Here is a 19,175-nt window from a genome sequence, read left to right on the forward strand (position 1 = left end):
GATCCACCGAGGCTGGGAGACAGAAGGCCGGAGTGCTGAGCTTCCTGGAAGAGCTGAATCATCTTGAGAGGGGGTGAGGTCCTGCCTATAACCCACTCCATTATTTTTCTGTTTGGATGCCCCTCCTTGCTCACTCATGTAGAGATGGAAGAAAATTTTGGGGAGTGTCTCCAGGTAACCAAGATGGCGACAGCTTTGGAAGGTCAAGGAAGTCTCTGTGTAGACAGGATTTTAAATAATTTAAGTCCCATGTAATAAAAATAATTTTGAATGAAAATTGCCATTTCTGCAATTGCTTTTTTATTATAATATTTACTATCCTTGCTATTGTGAACCTCATTCTACTAGTGACTGTTGGAGAAAAACCATCAGTGGTCCCTAGGTTGGGGGTGAAGAAATAAGGGTAAAAAGGGACCATGACCTTTTATCACTCATGGGGGTTAATGGTTGTTCAAGATTTTTTTAAAGTAGCAAATGCATCACTAAGAGACGTGTACTGTTTATAACTAGCTTTTTGTTTTCGGTAGCCCTTTCCCCAAGGTAATGCCTGACGCCATTGCTGCAAGGTGAAGAGCAGTGGATATTACTCTCTCCCCTTGACAGATGAGACAGAAGACGAAGAAATAAAGTCAGTCCCGCGGTACTCAAGCTCTGCATCGGGCGCTGTCCGAGGTGCCGAGATCACACAGGGCGGGATGGCTGTCCACGGGAAGGCAGGACGTGTGAGGCAATTCCCTACAGCAAGATGAGTGCCACCAAAAAAAGTGTGGAGCCTGCCGTGTGGACAGCTGGTGAAGGGGGACAGGCCATCTAGGCTGTGACCGGAAGGATGGGAAGGAGCTGGCCAGGTAAGCTGGAGAGGAGGAGGGTGGAGTGGGGGCAGGCAGGAGGAACCGGCAGGTGTGTGCATAGGTGGGGAAGAACAAACTTTCTGTGGCTGGAGTCCCCACAGGGGTCTGTGACAGAGACAGGCTTGAAGGGACAGTGCTGACTGAGCCAGAGTGTCCCCACCCCTGACAGCCAGGCGATCTGTGTGGTCCCGGCTGCCCTGGAGCTTCTCTTTGCTCCCCGAGACAAGGAAGTTAGAGTGAGGGGTGGCAGGTGCCCAGAGCAACAGCATATGGTGCGGTTCCCATTTGAGGACGCCTGGGACACAGAACTGCACCTTCCTTTGCCAATGCCGGTGAATAGGTACCAGTTCTCCAGTCAGCTGGTGGGGAAAGCCTTCAAGAAATGTACATCTTAGGAAATAACCTTGGCTTGGCTCTTCTCTCTTCAGCATGTAAGTCTGTCTTAACCTGACTGCTGCACTTTTCAAGTGCTCTTTCCTCTTCTGCTGAAAGTGTAGGATTTGGAAAGAAGGCTGAAATTCCCAGACCTACTACCTAGGGTGCAAGAGAACTAGGTGAGGCACGTTCTACCAAGGAGCCCCCGGCAGAATCCATCTTCACGGGCAGAACAGAGCAGCCCGAAGTCCCGTGTGCAGCCCTCAGGCTTGTGCTGTGAGCACAAAGGCAGAGCTCAATCCTGTCTTATTTTAAGAGGATCCAGTACTGCAGAGAAGGGGTAAGTCCCTGTGGCAGCCAGTCTGGTGTGTGAAGCTCTCTGTGCCCAAGGCCACAAGGAAACCTGGGCTCGGATGCCTCTCCTTCTTTCCTGTGTTTGTTCGCCCTGGGTAAGTGACTCACCTCCCTAGGCCTCAGTTTCCATGTGTACGACGGGGATGAGGACACCTGCCTCAGAGGGCTGTCTTGTGATGAAGTGGGACGGTGACGGTAGCCTCCAGCATGCGCCCTGGGGCAGTGTGCCCGCTGTGGCAAGAGGCCACCAAATTCCCTAAAGACTATGCCTTTGTCAGAGAAGGCCGAGTTATCATCCGGCTTCGTGTCATCGTTCAGCAATACCCAAGGCCCACTGTCCTTTTAGGATCACACTAAACAGCTCAGGGCTGGGTCGACTGCTCACAGAAAACTGGACCTCCCTCACATGTTTCCTCAGATGCCTCAGACCTTGATCTGCTGTGCTTGGGTAGCGTCCATGGTTATTTTCCGTGGCTCCTCCCAGCACCAGGCTCAGGCAGGCTGAATAGGATCACTGTCTCCATGTTAAGATGAAGAAGCGTGGCTCCCTGACTCACTCATTGGCTGTGAACAGGCGAACAGGGCCATGCAGAGGCCAGGCGGACAGCTGCCAGGGCTAAGGCTCAGCCGGGGCCAGGCATCATGGAGCCCAGCCAACTTGCCAGATCAGGACTAGTGAGTGGAGCTACCTAGTCTGTGAAACGTGAAGGCGGCCACGGCTTCAACCTGCACAGGTAGCTGGTCTGCTTCAACATTTTAACGGAACTGACCTGAACTGACCAGTGAGCAGTGCCACGCTGGGCAATGCCTCTTGGGATAAGAGGGGTAACAGGCAGAAGACAGGGGACAATCCACAGCCAGTGCCACGGAGAACTGCAGAGGCTGAGAAACCTGCTTGGCACCTGGTGACTCAGGTGTCTGTCTCCAGGTAGCCAGGATGCACAGGACAGGGGTTTGTTTGATGGTGCCTGGTGAGGGTGGAGGTGGGCACTGCATCCTGCCAGCTGGCAGGAGGACGTGGCATAGCCACCCGTCACTGGCCTGAGAGCCAGAACAGGGAAGGGAGCTGCACAGAGCCGGAGAGGTCAGGCTGCTCCAGTTAGCAGGAGCACATTAACCTTCCCACTGCAGCAGGGGGGCTCATGGCTCCAGAACGCAGGCCTCAGAGGCCAGCCAGCGTGGCTGGACCAATGCAGGTCCAAAAAAGCAGGTCATGGAAAGGGGAGGCCGCCTGGGGAGTGCAGGAGAGCAGGGGCAGGCCCAGCCCAGAGTGAGCAGCTGGCCATGCAGCACACTCCAGCTGGCTTGGCAAGGAGTCCACGTCCAGAGGGCCAAATGGGCTGGGCAGACCGTCCTGGGGTGGGATCGTGCAATGGAGAGGCCGGGAGTGGAAGAGGGTTCCGTCCTACAAGGTTCTTAAAGCCAGAGACAAGAGAACTCCATGGGCTATGGCTGGTTCTCTCCAAAGGGAGATTTCAAACAAAACCAAATGAATTGGTATCAATTCAAATACAGTCCCTTCAAAAGCAACCGAGTGATCTGGGTTTAAACAAAACAGAGCAAACCAAACAAAATTAACAAAACCCACCAGGTCAGTCAACAGGCTGGAAACCACCCACAGATGTTTCTCCAGCTGGGTTCCCCTCCCCGCGGCTTGGACAGGGAAGGTGACCAAGGACAGGGAAGGAGGCCACGGACAGGGCTTCCGAGTGTTCAGAAACGCACTCGTGTCCTGAGGATGTGCCTTTGTGGACCTTCTTTTTTTCTCTTGTCAGATATATTATTTGTTGCCCTTGGATTTCCTTTAGATTTGGTTCAGTTAGGTGCAGCTGCATGGGTAAAATTTAAAAGGGGTGGGGGACCAAGGTTGTATCTTCACCTGTGATCAGTTCAAACATCCCAAAACCAGTAATTACTAGTCAACAATGTGTTCCTTGCAGGTCACCGAGTCTTTAATTTAATCAAAGTGCTTTCCCAGGAAAGTATAGGTATACTTCTCCTTCAGAAATGTATTTTGTAAAAAAAAAAAAGTGTGGGGTAGATGGCAGTGACAAATATGGAAAATGATGCTAGTTATGCAATAGTTTTCTCTCTCAACTCTGACCTTGAGACATCATGTGCATTAAATACAGACATATGTTTCTTTTTTTCTTATTTTTATTGTAAACAAATGGGATACATGTTTTTCTGTTTGCACATGGAGTAACAACATACATTTGCATAATCATACATTTACATAGGGTAATGATGTTTGATTCATTCTGTTATTTTTTTCCTTCCCCCCCCACCTCTCTTTTCCCTCTGTACAGTCTCTCCTTCCTCCATGCTTGCCCCCCCCCAAACCCCCATTATGTGTCATCATCTGCTTATCAGCAAGATCATTCGTCCTTTGGTTTTTTTGAGATTGGCTTATCTCACTTAGCATGATATTCTCCAATTTCATCCATTTGCCTGCAAATGCCATAATTTTATTATTCTTTATAGCTGAGTAATATTCCATTGTATATATATATATATATATATACACCACAGTTTCTTTATCCATTCATCAATTGAAGGGCATCTAGGTTGGTTCCACAGTCTGGCTATTGTGAACTGAGCAGCTATGAACATTGATGTGGCTGTATCTCTGTAGTATGCTGATTTTAAGTCCTTTGGGTATAGTCCGAGGAGTGGGATAGCTGGGTCAAATGGTGGTTCCATTCCAAGTTTTCTAAGGAATCTCCACATTGCTTTCCAGAGTGGCTGCATTAATTTGCAGCCCCACCAGCAATGTATGAGTGTACCTTTTTCCCCACATTCTCTCCAACATATTGTTGCTTGTATTCTTGATAATCGCATTCTAATTGGGGTGAGATGGAATCTTAGTGTAGTTTTGATTTGCATTTCTCTTATTACTAAAGATGAACATTTTTTCATATGTTTGTTGATTGCTTGTAGATCTTCTTCTGTGAAGTGTCTGTTCATATCCTTAGCCCATTTGTTGATTGGGTTATTTGTATTCTTGGTGTAGAGTTTCTTGAGTTCTTTATATATTCTGGAAATCAGTGCTCTATCTGAAGTATGAGTGGCAAAGATATTCTCCCACTCTGTAGGCTCTTTCTTCGCATTGCTGATAGTTTCCTTTGCTGAGAGAAAGCTTTTTAGTTTGAATCTATCCCAGTTGTTGATTCTTGCTTTTATTTCTTGTGCTATGGGAGGCCTGTTAAGGAAGTCTGATCCTAAGCCAACAAGTTGAAGATTTGGACCTACTTTTTCTTCATAAGATGCAGGGTCTCTGGTCTGATTTCAAGGTCCTTGATCCATTGTGAGTTGATTTTTGTGCAGGGTGAGAGACAGGGGTTTAGTTTCATTCTGTTACATATGGATTTCCAGTTTCCCCAGCACCATTTGTTGAAGAGGTTATCTTTTCTCCATTGCATATTTTTGGCCCCTTTGTCTAGTATGAGAAAATTGTATTTATTTGGATTTGTGTCCGTATCCTCTAATCTGTACCATTGATCTATCTGTCTATTTTGGTGCCAATACCATGTCGTTTTTGTTACTATTGCTTTGTAGTATAGTTGAAGTTCTGGTATTGCGATACTCGCTGTTTCATTCTTCGTGCTAAGGATTGCTTTAGCTATTCTGGGTTTCTTATTCTTCCAGATGAATTTCATGATTGCTTGCTCTATTTCTGTAAGGTACGTCATTGGGATTTTAATTGGAATTGCATTGAATCTGTATAGCACTTTTGGTAGTATGGCCATTTTGACAATATTAATCCTACCTATCCAAGAACATGAGAGTTCTTTCCATCTTCTAAGGTCTTCCTCAATTTCTTTCTTCAATGTTTTGTAGTTTTCATTGTAGAGATCTTTTACCTCTTTGGTTAGATTGATTCCCAAGTATTTTATTTTTTTTTGAGACTATTGCAAATGGAGTTGTTTTCCTCATTTCCCTTTCAGCTGTTTCATCGCTTGAGTATAAAAATGCTTTAGATTTATGCATGTTGATTTTATAGCCTGCTATTTTGCTGAATTCATTGATGAGGTCTAGAAGTTTTCTGGAGGAGTTTTTTGGATCCTCTAAATACAGAATCATGTCATCAGCAAACAGTGACAGCTTAAGTTCCTCTCTTCCTATTTGTATCCCTTTAATTTCTTTAGTCTGCCTAATTGCTCTGGCTAGAGTTTCAAGGACAATGTTGAATAGAAGTGGTGAAAGAGGACATCCCTGTCTTGTCCCTGTTCAGACATATGCTTTCTTAGGATGTAAATTGAAATAAAAATTCAATGAATCACAAATGGACACACAGAGTCCCTCTGTTCTTGGTTTGGGAGGGACAGCTACACAGGCATTCGAAGGCACATGCATAGCATAAAGATTTCAAGTGAAAAATCATTCATGGACCTGTGATTTCAGTCTTTTACATCAGGTAACTTGACAACTTCCTCTGAGAGGACGTGTTCCGGAGACAGGGAACACAGAGTGGGACAATCATGGGCCACAATTAGTAATTGAAAGTGCCGTCCCAGCTGTTCTGCCACTGGCCTATGAAGAGTCCGGCTCCCTCAGGCCCATTTCTGGGGTTTACAGAACACTGTGATGCCAATCAACCCTGGGGGTGCCCGCTGGCTTTGCTTCTCCATAGATCACAGACGTGGCTGTAAGAGCAGGGAGGGGTGGTGAGCTGAGCTCTGTCCAGCTGTCCCCACTAAAGAAGACCAGGGTCACTTCTTCTACTAGCAGAAGAGGAAGGGAGGAATGTCCAGGTTGAACCTCTAGCACCTCAAACCCACTGGCTTCCCACTCTAGACCTACGGGAAGGGGGCCACCCTCAAGAACCCGGAGTCTTGGGACAGGCTGCCCATACCTTATCCAAAGCGCTCAGGAGCAGAACAGTTTCAGATTTAGGATTTCTCTCTCTCTTTTTTTTTTTTTTTAAATTTTATTTTGCAGTATTTCCATAAACATAGGGATCTATCTTGGGGAGGGGATCCAAGTCCACATACAAAATTCATTTTTGTTTCATACTGGCCTTACAACCATAAGCCTAAAGGTGATTTGATACACTATTACTAATAACATTATACATGAAACAGAGTTTTATGGTGTGAAAATTTCCACTTGTGGTACGACGGTGACACTCAAAAAAGTTCTGGCCCTTGGAGCAATTTGGATTTCGAGTTTTGGATCAGGTGCTCAAGCTGTGTCTGTGGGGGTGTCCCTTCATCGTTTTCTTCCCATGCTTTTTTATTGTGGCAAAATGCACGTCACCTATGTCAGCCATTCCCAAGTGCGCTCCATGCATGGCATTGAGGACCTCGTGGTGCCACACAACCACCATCCAACGTCCAACCACCAACCAACGTCACTTCTGTTTTCTTTAAGTATACATATTTTTAGTTGTAGGTGGACACAATACCTTTGTTTTATTTTTATGCAGTGCTGAGAATTGAACCCAGTGCCTCAAGCTTGCCAGGCTCCACCACTGAGCCCCAGCCCAGCCCCAGCCCAGCCCCAGCCCAGCCCCAGCCCCAGTCCTGGCCCCAGCCCTTTACTACTGTTTTCTTACAAAGAGGCCCGACTCTTCTAAGCAGGCCCCACACGTCACCCTGACCCCTCCTGCAGGCGCGTGGCAACTGTGGCATTAACTACAAGGGTTAAAATCTGCTTTCACCCAGGGGCCCCTCCTGCCACCAGATGTCAGGCAGCAAGTCCATATTAACCCTCGAGTGTTCCCAAGCCCACTAAACCATTTTAAAGGGCAATTAGTGGCTTTATACAACTCGTTATTTATTTACTCAAAAGACGGTAACTTCTTCTGGTCTGCCCTCTTCTGTTGTATAAAATACATGTTTGGGACCTTTTAAAATGCGTATTATTTACCTGATAGGACTCAACAGCTTCTCTGGAGCCATTCCATTTTATTGTGGAAATGAGCACCGTAGGGGGTCTTTAAGAGCTGGGTTTAGACCTGACAGCCTGGCTCCTTCTCCTTGTTAATGTCCTGCTCATGCAGCCCAAGGAGCTAACAGTCACTCAAGGGCTGTGAGGGACACTCATGTGACTTCCCTGTCAGAGCAGCCAAGCAGGGGGCTGAGGGTCTATACCTGGGCATGCAGATGGAGCGGGCAGGGCCCTGGTGGAGAAGAGGGCACTGTGGAGCTGCTCAGGGAGTACCCACAGGCTCCACATGGCCCTGGTGGCCGGGTGCCCACAGTCCCCTGCCACCTGTCACCTGAGGATTCCTCTTTGCTTTTGAAATAAGTATTATTTGCTTTGAAATAATGGAATGTGACCAATTCTCTGGAGATCAGCTGGAGGGGTGTCAGGAAATGACTCCCTTCTAGGGAGCAGAGCAGGAAGATGGTGCAGTGAGAGCAGTGGTGGCCACTCGGAGGCACGCACGCACCTCTCCAGGGACCGGGCTCAGCCTTCGTGGGGAGAAGCCGGATTAGAACAGGTTACAGAGCAAGATGGGTGAGAACCAGCAAGGGACATTTCTTGGGATCTGTTGACACTTGTTTCCCTAGAATGTCAATATGAAAAGATGCCCAGACTCTTATTTGCCAGTTGTGTCCTGTATTAAATACACATTCTTCTATTTCTCTGTTTTTAAGCCTAGGGGAGGACTCCACCAAAGAGCACCTTCAGGTGTGTGGATGAGGGTGTTTCCTGGGTGCGACAGGGTAGTTTCCAGCATGCGGAAGAGGAACAAAGCACCTTTCCTAGTTGTCACCACACTTGATGTCCCCAAACCTGCAGAAAGGGCATTTATCATCACCTGCTTATGCCACTGAGGAAGTCAAGACTCAGATGTGTAAATACTTTGTCCGAAGTCGATTCCCACCCAAGTTCAAGGATCTGAAGTCCCAGGCTTGCTTGCTCTGCAATGTCTTGTAGAAAGAGGAGAGATGAGGGACAGAAGGCGGTGGTGGTGGTGATTTTCCTTTTTATTGCGAGAGCAGAGTTGAGTGGTGTCATGCTCACTCTTGGTCTGTCTTGTTGGAAAGGCTCGCAGGAAGTTAGGATCTTGCACGACATCCTACCTACTGTTCAGGACCTGCTCCAGGAGTTGCTGGGACCAGACATGGACATGCTGAGTCAGCAGAGGCCACAGCCTCGACTCTGTGAGGTGCTGAGGGAACAGGAGGCAGTCCAGTGGCCAGGTGAGGTTTCCCTGGAGGATGAGGCTCGGCCCGCCCGTGCAGGAGGAGCTTCGAGCAAAGCGAGTCCCCTGCCCTGCCCCCAGTGCTGCCTACAGCTCCAGCCTCTGTCCCTTGAGGTGCCCACCCCACGAAGAAGCCAGGACCTGTGCTCCCATCCGCCCTGCAGCCCAGGCCCACTCATGCCCGCCACTCCTCCTGAAATCTCTGCCCCTCTCTGCTCCTAGGTCACTGACGCAACCGTCTATCACACGCTACTTAAAATGCCCCTTCCCAGCCCTGTCCCCTGTGTTGTGGGAGCACTGCACTGCTGTCCCTGCATCCTTAAGCCGCAGTTATTTCCTCACACTTGACACATGAGTGTGTGTGTGTGTGTGTGTGTGTATGTGTGTGTGTGTGACTGAAGCAGCTAAGAGTGTTGACTCCAGCGTGCTTCTGGAAACTCAGACCCGTGTGGCTTTAGGGAGAGGAGATGGGAACAGGAAGGGACCTGGAATTTCACTGACCAAATCGTCTCTTGAACTCCTTCTTCTGTGAAAGGCTCAGCACAGTCCCTGACACCTGATGGATCCAACAGGACCTACGTCCATTTATGTACGTGGCAACATGCGAACGTGCACTGTATTCACGCCTGTCTCTGAATTTTCTCTACCACACGGTAAGCTCCTTGGGAGAAGAATCATTGGCAATGAATTCCAGGGTCGTCCACAAAGACCAGCCCTGTGCCTTACCCATGACAGGGGTTCAGGACTCTAAATATTCATTGACTGAATCAAGGGGGAAAAAGGAGCGTGAATAATGGGGGGAAATAATACGAGAGACTTAAGTGCTGTCGCAGCATGAAACAGAAATGAAGACGGGGCAAGAGCTGGGGGGCCTGAAGCCATCGGACCCAACCTCCGCTTGGTGCAAGAAACCTCTGAGAAGCACAAGCACAATTTTCTTTTTGTTACTGGTTTCTAATTCAATCCCGCTTTAAGTGAACTGTGCTGGGTGGTTCCGATCTTTTACATTATTTGAATGACTTCCTTGCCAATCTTGGACTCCTTATTTTTCTAATTGTTCAATCCCTCCACCCCCACCTGTAGTGTTTCCTGATTGAAGAACATTCTAAACCACCTGCCTGTGTGGACCCTTCATGCTAAGTGCTGCCTGTCAGTCTCCCCCTCCCAAGGCAGCTGTCGCAATGATGCATGGCCAGTTACACAGAAGCATTTTCTACTTTAGGCCCAAAGGTGCCTTCAATTAACCACAAAGCATGGGCTGAGTTCATTCACTCGTTTGTCTGTTGCTTTCTTTCATTTATCAAAGGACTTATTGCTAGATACTGTGACAGTCTGGGGATACAAGGACAACCAACGCAGAAACAATGTGCACATGCGGGACATGGCCCAGGCCACCTGCCCCTGACGGCTCCAGGCCTGCTTGGTTGCTGTATGAAGGAGGATGAGGACAGGGCACTGACTGGGAGTCAGAGGACCTGGGGCCTATCACAGCTTGGCTGCTCGCTCCTGTGTGGCCCTGGACGAGCCACACTACCTGTCCGAGGCTCCATTTTCTTGCCTATAAAATGGCTCCTCTGTCTCTCTCAGGGTTGCTGTGCAGATGATAAAATGAAGACAGTCCGTGGGACGGTCTTCTAAACTCTGTAGCTCTGTAAGAACCCGGGTATTCACATGCCTCCTCACTTTGGAGAGACTGGAGAATGCAGGCCTCCAGGGAGGTTGGTAGAGACCTGCCTCCTTAACAATGTCCAGGCTGGGGATTTTAAGCTTTCTTAAAAATGCCCCACCTCCTTGTTTTGATCCTGAAACATGAAACTGACTATGGTAGTCTACCTGTGACTTCCCTCTCTCACTGCCAGGGACTGGGTAAAATGGTACCCGGAAGGCACACTTCTGAGCCAGTGACCCCTCCCCAACACACTCCCTTAGATCTGCTGAAGTTGGTCCACTTGACCAGGAGGATGAGCTGACTGCAAAGCCCCGCCCTGCCAATCAGGTGCCACCTGCTGTCCCTACTGGCTGTGGTGCCCCTCTGGTGATCCTGCTCCCAGACATAGACAAGTTCCCATTCTTCTACCTACGTGGGGGTGAAATTCCCTTGATTTCTGGCTATTTCTCACTTACTTAGTATTATTTTGATTCTCCCTAATGGGAAACGAGATTTGATGCATGAGATCTATTGGAGAAAGGGCAAAATGGAGAGCAGCAAATACAGGGGCCTGAGGAAGCCCTTCTCCTTGCCAAGCCAAGGTCCCCCTGGCTGGTAAAGCCAGGAACTCGGGGCCGCCCAGGCACCACATCCCAGCTCCAGCACAGTACCCCGCAGAGCATGCCGGATGTGCTCAGTAAATATTTGTGGAATAAATGAATAAATCAATTGGCAGTTGTTTGGATTTCAGTATAAATTGGATCTTGGGACCTGAGACATTGCCAGATGGGCAGACCAGGTTAGAGTCTGGCGATGCAGCTCCAAGGCTATAAAAATGCAGCCATTGCTGGAGTTGCAGGCTGACATTTCGGAAGATGATTATATGCACAATTTAACCACGCGGCCATTTGTGGTCCTCAAAAGTGCCGTTGCTGCTGCTTCGACAATGATGTTCATGTTGGCTTCTTTCCTGCTCATTCCATTTTTTTTTTTTTAAATCAAGCATGATTTTTTTCCTGGCCTCTCATATTTCTAGCTGAATGTGATTTATTCATACAAAATTATGCTCCATTTTTATAAAACCCAAGTTACTGCAAATGATGCTTGAGGTTTTGCAGAAAATATTAATTCCTGATCTGCTGCTATAAAGCAGGCCTGCTCTCCGTGCAGCGGCTCTGTCGCCCTGAGACAGATGGCAGCAGTCCCAGGCTATGATTAACTTCTCAGTCCTGGCAATTTTCTTGTGCTCCTCTGGCCCTAGATTTCAAGATTGACCTCCAGCTCCTCTGCAAATGCACAGTTGCTCAGCTTGATAAATCACACAAATCTCTTTTCTGATCAGAGTTATCTACTATTTCCTACGTGGGAAGGGAAGTTAATGGTGCTCAAGGCACTTCGTATGCGGCACACGCCCCTTTCCTCCTTCTTAACAGCAGTTTGCATATTTCCACATTACTGGGGATGCAGCAGCTTGCGGGGTGCAGAGTCCACGCCAAAGGCACACCTTTATAAATGAAGCTCACACCCGTTCATCCCTCTTCCTCTGCCTCTCCCTCCCAGCCTCAAACACCACCAGCCATAATAAGGAAACGCCCGAGAGGCAGGTTATATGGGGTGAACAGGCAAGGGGGAGAATGTCCCTTAGCAAACCGAGATGCTCTGTAATGGGCTTTTGTATCGCGACAAGAATTTTGCCACCTTGCTCTGCCCAGGACATCTGCTGATGTCATTAGTTGGGGGTATCAGTGGGCCTCTGTTAGGCCAGTTGACTCTCAGTGGTATACAACAGATTAAAAAAAAAAAAAAAAATCCACAGTCGGGAGTAGAAAAGAACAAAACCCATCCCACCCCATCCTCATGCAAGTATTTCTGACTGCAGGTGGGCAGCCCATGCCAGCTGGGCTGAAGCCCAGATTTGGCTTTGCTGTTGAGATCCAGCTTCAACCTGCCATGTACTATTCTGACTGACCATCGATTAATCACATTGCTCAGGTAAAAAAACAAATAAGGCAAAAGGTTTTCTGGGGGAGGGGGAGGGTTAAACACAGATGGCTTTAAAAATTTAAATAATCGAAATATCAGTTTAAGTTTTTGAGACTGTGTATTGATTACTGATTATAAGGTTTTCTGAACTTTAATACATACAGTCTGTTGATCAAGGGATACTAAGTTACAGGGGGTAGAAGTAAGAAGTTCTGGTGTGTTACAGCACAGAAGGGTGACTGCAGAAAACAACCATGTACTGTGTACTTCGCAAAATGTAGAAGGATTCTGAATGTTTTCAACATAAATAAATGACAAATGTTTGAGGAGACAGATATGCTTAGCTTGATTTAAACATCACAACGTATGTATGTACTGACATATTGCAAAGCACTCCAAATATACCAAGGATTTTTATGCTTTTATCTATCGGTTAAAAATAAATGTAATTGACGAAAGCACACCGTCTGAACTACCAGATATCAGATTTGTGCTAGAATGTCTATTTAGAAAATCAACCATGAATCTTTAGAGAAATGAAAAGACAGACAAGATCCAACTTCAGAGGACATCTGCACATTCACTAACCCCAGAGGGATTAGAGTCTCATCTGCCCTGAGGGAGGGAATGGAAATGGACTCCTTCTTGTCCCTGCAGCTGGCCTCCGTGGGTCAGGTCCCCAGGTGGGGAAGGCTACAGCTGGCTCCCTACGAGGCAAACTCCCAGCCTCCCATCAAGCCAGTTGACCAGATCCTATTTCATTCTTAAGATGCACATCTTGTAACACCTCATATAAACATCCCTGTGTTCACGGGGAAGTCAAGGTGGAGGGTGAGTGGGAGGGAAGCGGGCCCACGGAGGAGCAGATGTGCAGGACCCTGAGGCTCTGGGGGAGGATAAGGAGCCCTCAGTGGGCTGGTGAGAGCCAATCATGGGCGTTGCTGCCCAATTCCAGGATCACAGGACTCAGAAAACACAGTTTGAGGTCTAAAGTTGCTTTATTTTTCTAGGATAAATAAAAAAGTACTGCCAAATCTTTATGGAATTTTGAGAAAGAGGTGATAATAGGTTGAAAACAATAATATTTGAGGAAATCAGAAGAGCTTATGTAAATGAATGTGTAATAGATAAATATCAGCTCTAAACAGCCGGGAAAATGAGGGCCTAGGAAGACCAGGCCCGGGGGGTCTTGACTCAGTTCTGATCCTTCGGTGGGGATCCTCTGTACAGGGGTCTGAATCTGGGTCACACTGATTTTTTCTGGAAGGATTTCCGGAAAATATTGGTTTATTTGAAATAGTAAGCAATATGGCAGAAAATGACATCTGTTACTTGTTAAATTAATGTTCTTTATTTTAAAAAAAACTAGAAAATATGAATCCAAGTAATTCAATAGGTGTTTTTGAGTTATTATTTTGAAAAGTTTGAATCGTATCTTTAAGTGTTCTTACAAATGCTATCTGCTATGGCAATTACTTCCATGGCCCTGAGTTAGTGGAGAACACAGTACAGGAAAACAACAACAACAACGACAAACAGAAAGTAGCTTCCCATGGCGGCCTTATTAGAATAGCAGGCAAAGTCGATTTATCACTTTGAAATGAGCCATGCGCCCCCATTTTGAGCAGAAACCTTGTTGACTGCAGTGAGAATATGCCTTATTGTATGTGAAGTTAGAAAAATAGACAAGAAGAGTGGGGACCTCTGCTTCTGCGCAGGTAATGGGGTGGCAAGAGGTTTAAGCAAGACCACCAGAGAAAGTCAAAGGGGATACGGCGTTCATCACTCAAGTCCACTCACACCTCTTACCCAAGATGAAGGCTCGCATCGTTTGGGAAGATGCTTGTGAATGGATTAGTCCTAGCTTCTGAGGAATTGCCTTTATGTTTGCAATCACGTCTTCAGCAGGAGTCCCTATTTTCCTAAAATAAATTTTGGTTCCTTCTACCAAAGTTCAAAAAGGTTTTTTTTTTTTTTTGGACCAGGGATTGAACCAGGAGCACTTAACTACTGAGCCACGTCCACAGCCCTTTTTACTTTTTATTTAGAGACAGAATCTTGCTAAGTTGCTTAGGGCCTTGCTAAGTTGCTGAGGCTGCCTTTGAACTTGCGATTCTCCTGCCTCAGCTTCCCAAGCTGCTGGGATTACAGGCATGTGTCCAGCTATTGATCACTCACCCTGTTCGTAAGAGCATTTTGAGTGTACATATGTGACTTTACTGAAATATAATTTATATACTATAAATTTCACCTATGTAGAGGGTGAAATTCAATTTTTTTGGTATATTAACAGGGCTGTGAAAAACCTATTCTTATAACATTGTTACTGCCCCCCAAAGAAACCTTGTGTTTGTCAGCAATGATACAGCATCAGAAACGGGGGGTTTTGCCTTGCCTCCCAGTGAACTTTGCTGAAGGAATTGCTTACTTACAAAGAGGAGTCAAAAGGAAACAAGAAATATGTCTAGGAAAAGAATTCTTGTGTCGCACTCTAAATGAGTTTTGATTTAGTGTCTCTCTTCCTCCCTACCAACAGACTCCAAAGCTCAGTTATGAGCTTTTGTGGAAACCCCAAAAGCAATTCCAGAAGCCCACATGCCAGTCACTCTTGGAACAGGCAGGCTTGCGTGATTGTCATGGGGAAGGCTTTTCACCCGAAATAAACACGCTCAGGTTCAACCTGCCACCGGAGAGGGAAGAAAAGCTTTCACCCATGCGCGCCAGGCGGCTCACCTCAGTGACAGGTGTTCCCTTGGAGAAGCACTGAACTGAGTTGGCTTACACAGTCAATTACTGCTCATTCCACATAAAAGGAACTTGGAAGGAAGGGAGGGAGGGAGCGAGGGAGAGGTTGGGCAATGCCGAGGCGCTTGCCAAGCAGCGGAAGGGGACATCTCCTGACACTGTGTATAGCACTGTGTGTACTTCCCTTGGGGAGACACAGGGGGACTGATCTTCAACACACACATCTTAGGAACTGAAACAACAAAGGCAAAACCAAACGCCAAAAGAGCCTGGTCTATTCTAGAAAGCAACTTTACACTTCCTGTCTGACAATGTTTTTGTAGCCTTTTAGGCAAAGCCGATGTCCATGGTGGTTGGCGTCTTTTGATGAGATTTATGCATCTCATTCAATAACACAGGTCAGGAGACACAAGAGGCAGAGGGAGAGAGAAGTCCGGTGTGCGGGACCATGGGATGCAGAGTCCTTTAAGAGAGACTCATCAGAAGACAGATCCCTCCCGGGGAAACAATATGGAAAGGGTGAGGGAAACATCGCAAAAGAAATGAAGTACTTATTGCTGAAAAATGAGCTCAGATCCCAACCAATTCCAAAGTTCAGGATTTACAGCACCATTCAGATCTTTCCCCCCCTAAGTTTCTTGTCTCTTGTTTCATTGCACAACGAGGGATTCTTCATACTTTATGTGAAATACAACAAGGCCATTTTTTCAGTAATAAACTCCACACATGCATGACAGATCGAGGCATGCAAAATGTTTAACATCCCAGTTCACAGATACTTTAGGGACAAAATCCGATTATGAATTATATGCCACAATAAATAGGGCTCAATGTTTCATAAAGCAATTTATAGTTCATAAAAATGACAAAATGTACCTGTCAGGCAGAGCGCGGAGAGCTGTTCTCTGGGTTGCCTGCTGGAAGAAAGGGCAGAGATGTTTATTTAATATTCTGACTTTTAAATTATGTGCTCCATCAACACGTAAAAAACCTGCGTTACACACATTTTTGTCATGTGGCCAAATTTTAAACTACTTAGAAAGCCCTGTCCTGTCAGGAAATGAACATTCCTGAGGTGTTCACGGAGGTCTTGGCAATGAGCACCCGCCACCAGGGGGCGAGCTTGGGAGGCGCTAGGTACCTGACCCTGGCCAGGTCAGGCAGGTCTCAGGAAACCTGGCAAAGACCAGAGATGCTTTGTTCTTACTCCCTGAAGCCATTTCCCCATTGCTTTATTCTCCTTTCCTGTGAGAGGAAAAAAAAAAAAAAAGATATGCTTTGCTTGGTCTTCTGTAGCATTTTTCCCAAAGAAAGTGTAATTTCTGACTCATTTTTCAGGTCTATTGAAAACATCTCCCCAGTTGGAAAAATGAAATGCTGACTGGAAATCTCATAATGTTATGAAATTAATGATTTTTTTCAGGCACAGTAATGATACTGTGATAATTTTTGAAGGATTTTTTAAAGAGATTTTTACTGAAGTATTTATCAATAATATGATATGATGCTGGATTTGCTTTAAAACAATATGGTGGGAGGAGGGGAAAGTCGTGACATAGGTATGAGACAAGATGGCCCCGGGGCAACAGCTGCTGGATTTAGGTGATGAGCTCATTGTGGGGTCATTAGGTTATCCAGGATATTCTTTTTTATCTCCTTTTTTGTTTTTCCAGTTTTTTTAAAAAATTCTTTTTAGATATACGTGACAGTAGAGTGTATTTTGGCATGTTATACATACATGGAGTATAACTTCTCATTTTTGTGGTCATACATTCATGTGGAGTTACACTGGTCATTTTTCATAAATGAACATAGGAAAGTAAGTTCAATTCATTCCACTGTCTTCTTTTCCTACCCCTTCCCTTCCCTTCATTCCCCTTTGTCTAATCCAATGAGCTTCTATTCTTCCCATGTGCCCCCTCTTCTTGTGAGTCAGCATCTGCAAATCAGAGAGAACATTCATCCTTTGGTTTTTTTTTTTTTTTTTTGGGATTGGCTTATTTCACTTAGCATGGTAGTTTCCTGGCTATTTTTGTAGGTGAAATAAAATTTCCATTTAGTGTATTATTTTTATTTTTCACTTATTAAAGTGATAGGATGTATGTGTGTTGAAATTTTCCATTATAAAAAAAAAAAAGAAAAAAAAAGACTTGATTGCTCTATCAAGATTCTCCCAGTTTTGCACACACTTTCTTTCTCTCTGCTGAGTGTGTTTCTCGTTCATTTGTCTTCCATGCGCAACCAGGGAAAGGAGAGAAGGGGGGTCACAGAACCCACAACTGGGAGGCCACGTAAGCATGGCCTGAGGGCTGAGACTCCTCGGGGTGCACAGGAAAGTCAGGAGTGAGCACACAGGCCATTCCACTTTGGCTGACACATGTGTCCAGGTCACTGATTACCAGGGACACCAGTTACAACCCATGCAGCTCCCTCGCCACAGAGAGCAGACGAGACAGGATCGTTAGAGGAACGACATATCAGAATCCTCCTTCCTACTGCACAAATAAACATATCCTGGGTGGTAGCTCCATGTCCTGGATTAGCCTGTCAGTCAGTATTTGCTGAATTCCGGTGTGGAGATTATCATACTGGGCTCCAGGAGGGATACAGATAAAAACAGAGCCATTGTCTTGGAGAAGCTCACTCCCTAGGTAGGACCTCAGAGTCAAGGCAGAGGGCAGATGTGGACACACTGAGGACACAACATGAGATGGGAAAGATGAAGGTGGAGTAGGGTGGGGAGCTAGTAACTGTGGGACCTGCAACTCCTCAGCAGTGCCTGGAACTGTTAGCGGTGCTCAGCGAGTCCATCTGCTGAGTCAGCATCAGGTGAGCGCAGCCAGCAGGGAATCCGTCCCACTGAGACCTGAGCAGAATTTTAGACAGGCGGAGAAAAGATGTGGAGAGCACTGGGCCAGATGGGAGAGCAAGGGGCTGCCCAGCCACCACCACTGGTTCTCCACTGGGGCACCCCTTACTCAACCATGGGGTACCCAGAACTGAGCATGGTACTGGCATTTAGCTCCTAGGGCCAGGGATGCCAAAGGCCTATGAACATCAGGAAGTGCCCTCTACACTGAGGAACTGTCCCCTTAAAATGACAAAGGGGCCTGCAATCCCATCAACCTGGGAGACTGAGGCAGGAGGACTGCACATGTGAGGCCGGCCTTAGTAATTTAGAGAAAACCTGCCTAAAAATTAAACAAACAAACAAACAAACAAACAAGGCTGGGTATCGTAGCTCAGTGGTAGAGCACCCCTGGGGTCTACAGATAATCACTGCAGTAAAGTAGAACACAGAACTATCTGAGAGAAAGGATGTAGGAAACATGAGCTTCGGGGATTGTCAAAAGGAACTGAGAAGAAATTAAGAGGAACTAATTTCCCCAAACGGCATGACAACATTGCCTTGGGAAACACGTCAGATGGATGTGTGTGTGTGGGGGGCAGGTTTGAGTCTTACATTCTGGGACAGTTCTCATCCTCACTTATTATGGGTCTTGAGTGTAGTCTCCACCTGTGACTCAATTTCCAAACTGCCTTTGCCTTCTCTGGGTAGGATGTAGGGGCCTCTCGGCCAATGTCCAGACTACTCTGGACAGTGGAAGGATCGATGGCTTCCCTAGATCCCAGTCAACGAAGGCCCCAGTGTCCTGGCATGCAAGGGCCACGGGATGACTTTCTGAGAGGATGGAGTCATCCACAGATCTTGATGAGGACAGCGGAGGCCCAGGAGAGAGAAGAGAAGCCAGGAGCTGGCTGAGCAATCTCAGAGGACCCTACTCCCCCTGCTCCAACTCCTGGGCTGAGCTCCCCCAGAGTCAGCCCAGCAGCCCGCCCCTGAAGGCTCCCAGCAGGTGACAGGTGCTCGCTGTTCACAGGGTCCTCTGCTAAAGGGCTCTTCTTGCTCAGCAAGACAGCTCCCACTTTGGGCAGGGATGCTTGAAAAAAAACCTTACCTCTCTACCTCTGACTGTTGGGCTGAATACACAGAAGTACTCTACCTCCCCTAAAGAAGGTGGCATGTATTACCATTAGCATTATCTCAGCTGGAGGCACAGGA

The 19,175-nt window shown here is 46.7% G+C and overlaps 1 protein-coding gene across 9 annotated transcripts in view; it reads right to left on the reverse strand.

Moving 5' to 3' along the window:
• AFF3 (ALF transcription elongation factor 3) overlaps positions 1-19,175 on the reverse strand; it is a 565,725-nt gene that overhangs the window by 74,897 nt on the left and 471,653 nt on the right. For 8 of the 9 annotated variants that reach the window (XM_079110973.1, XM_079110971.1, XM_079110977.1 and 5 more), the window contains one exon: positions 15,989-16,029. In XM_079110973.1, the coding sequence (XP_078967099.1) occupies positions 15,989-16,029 (41 nt within the window). The remainder of the gene's footprint in view (positions 1-15,988; positions 16,030-19,175) is intronic. The other variant, XM_079110972.1, reaches the window with a different exon arrangement.

This window comes from Sciurus vulgaris (assembly GCF_902686455.1).
Source record: "Sciurus vulgaris genome assembly, chromosome: 14".
In the NCBI taxonomy this organism is placed as follows: Eukaryota; Metazoa; Chordata; class Mammalia; order Rodentia; family Sciuridae; genus Sciurus; species Sciurus vulgaris.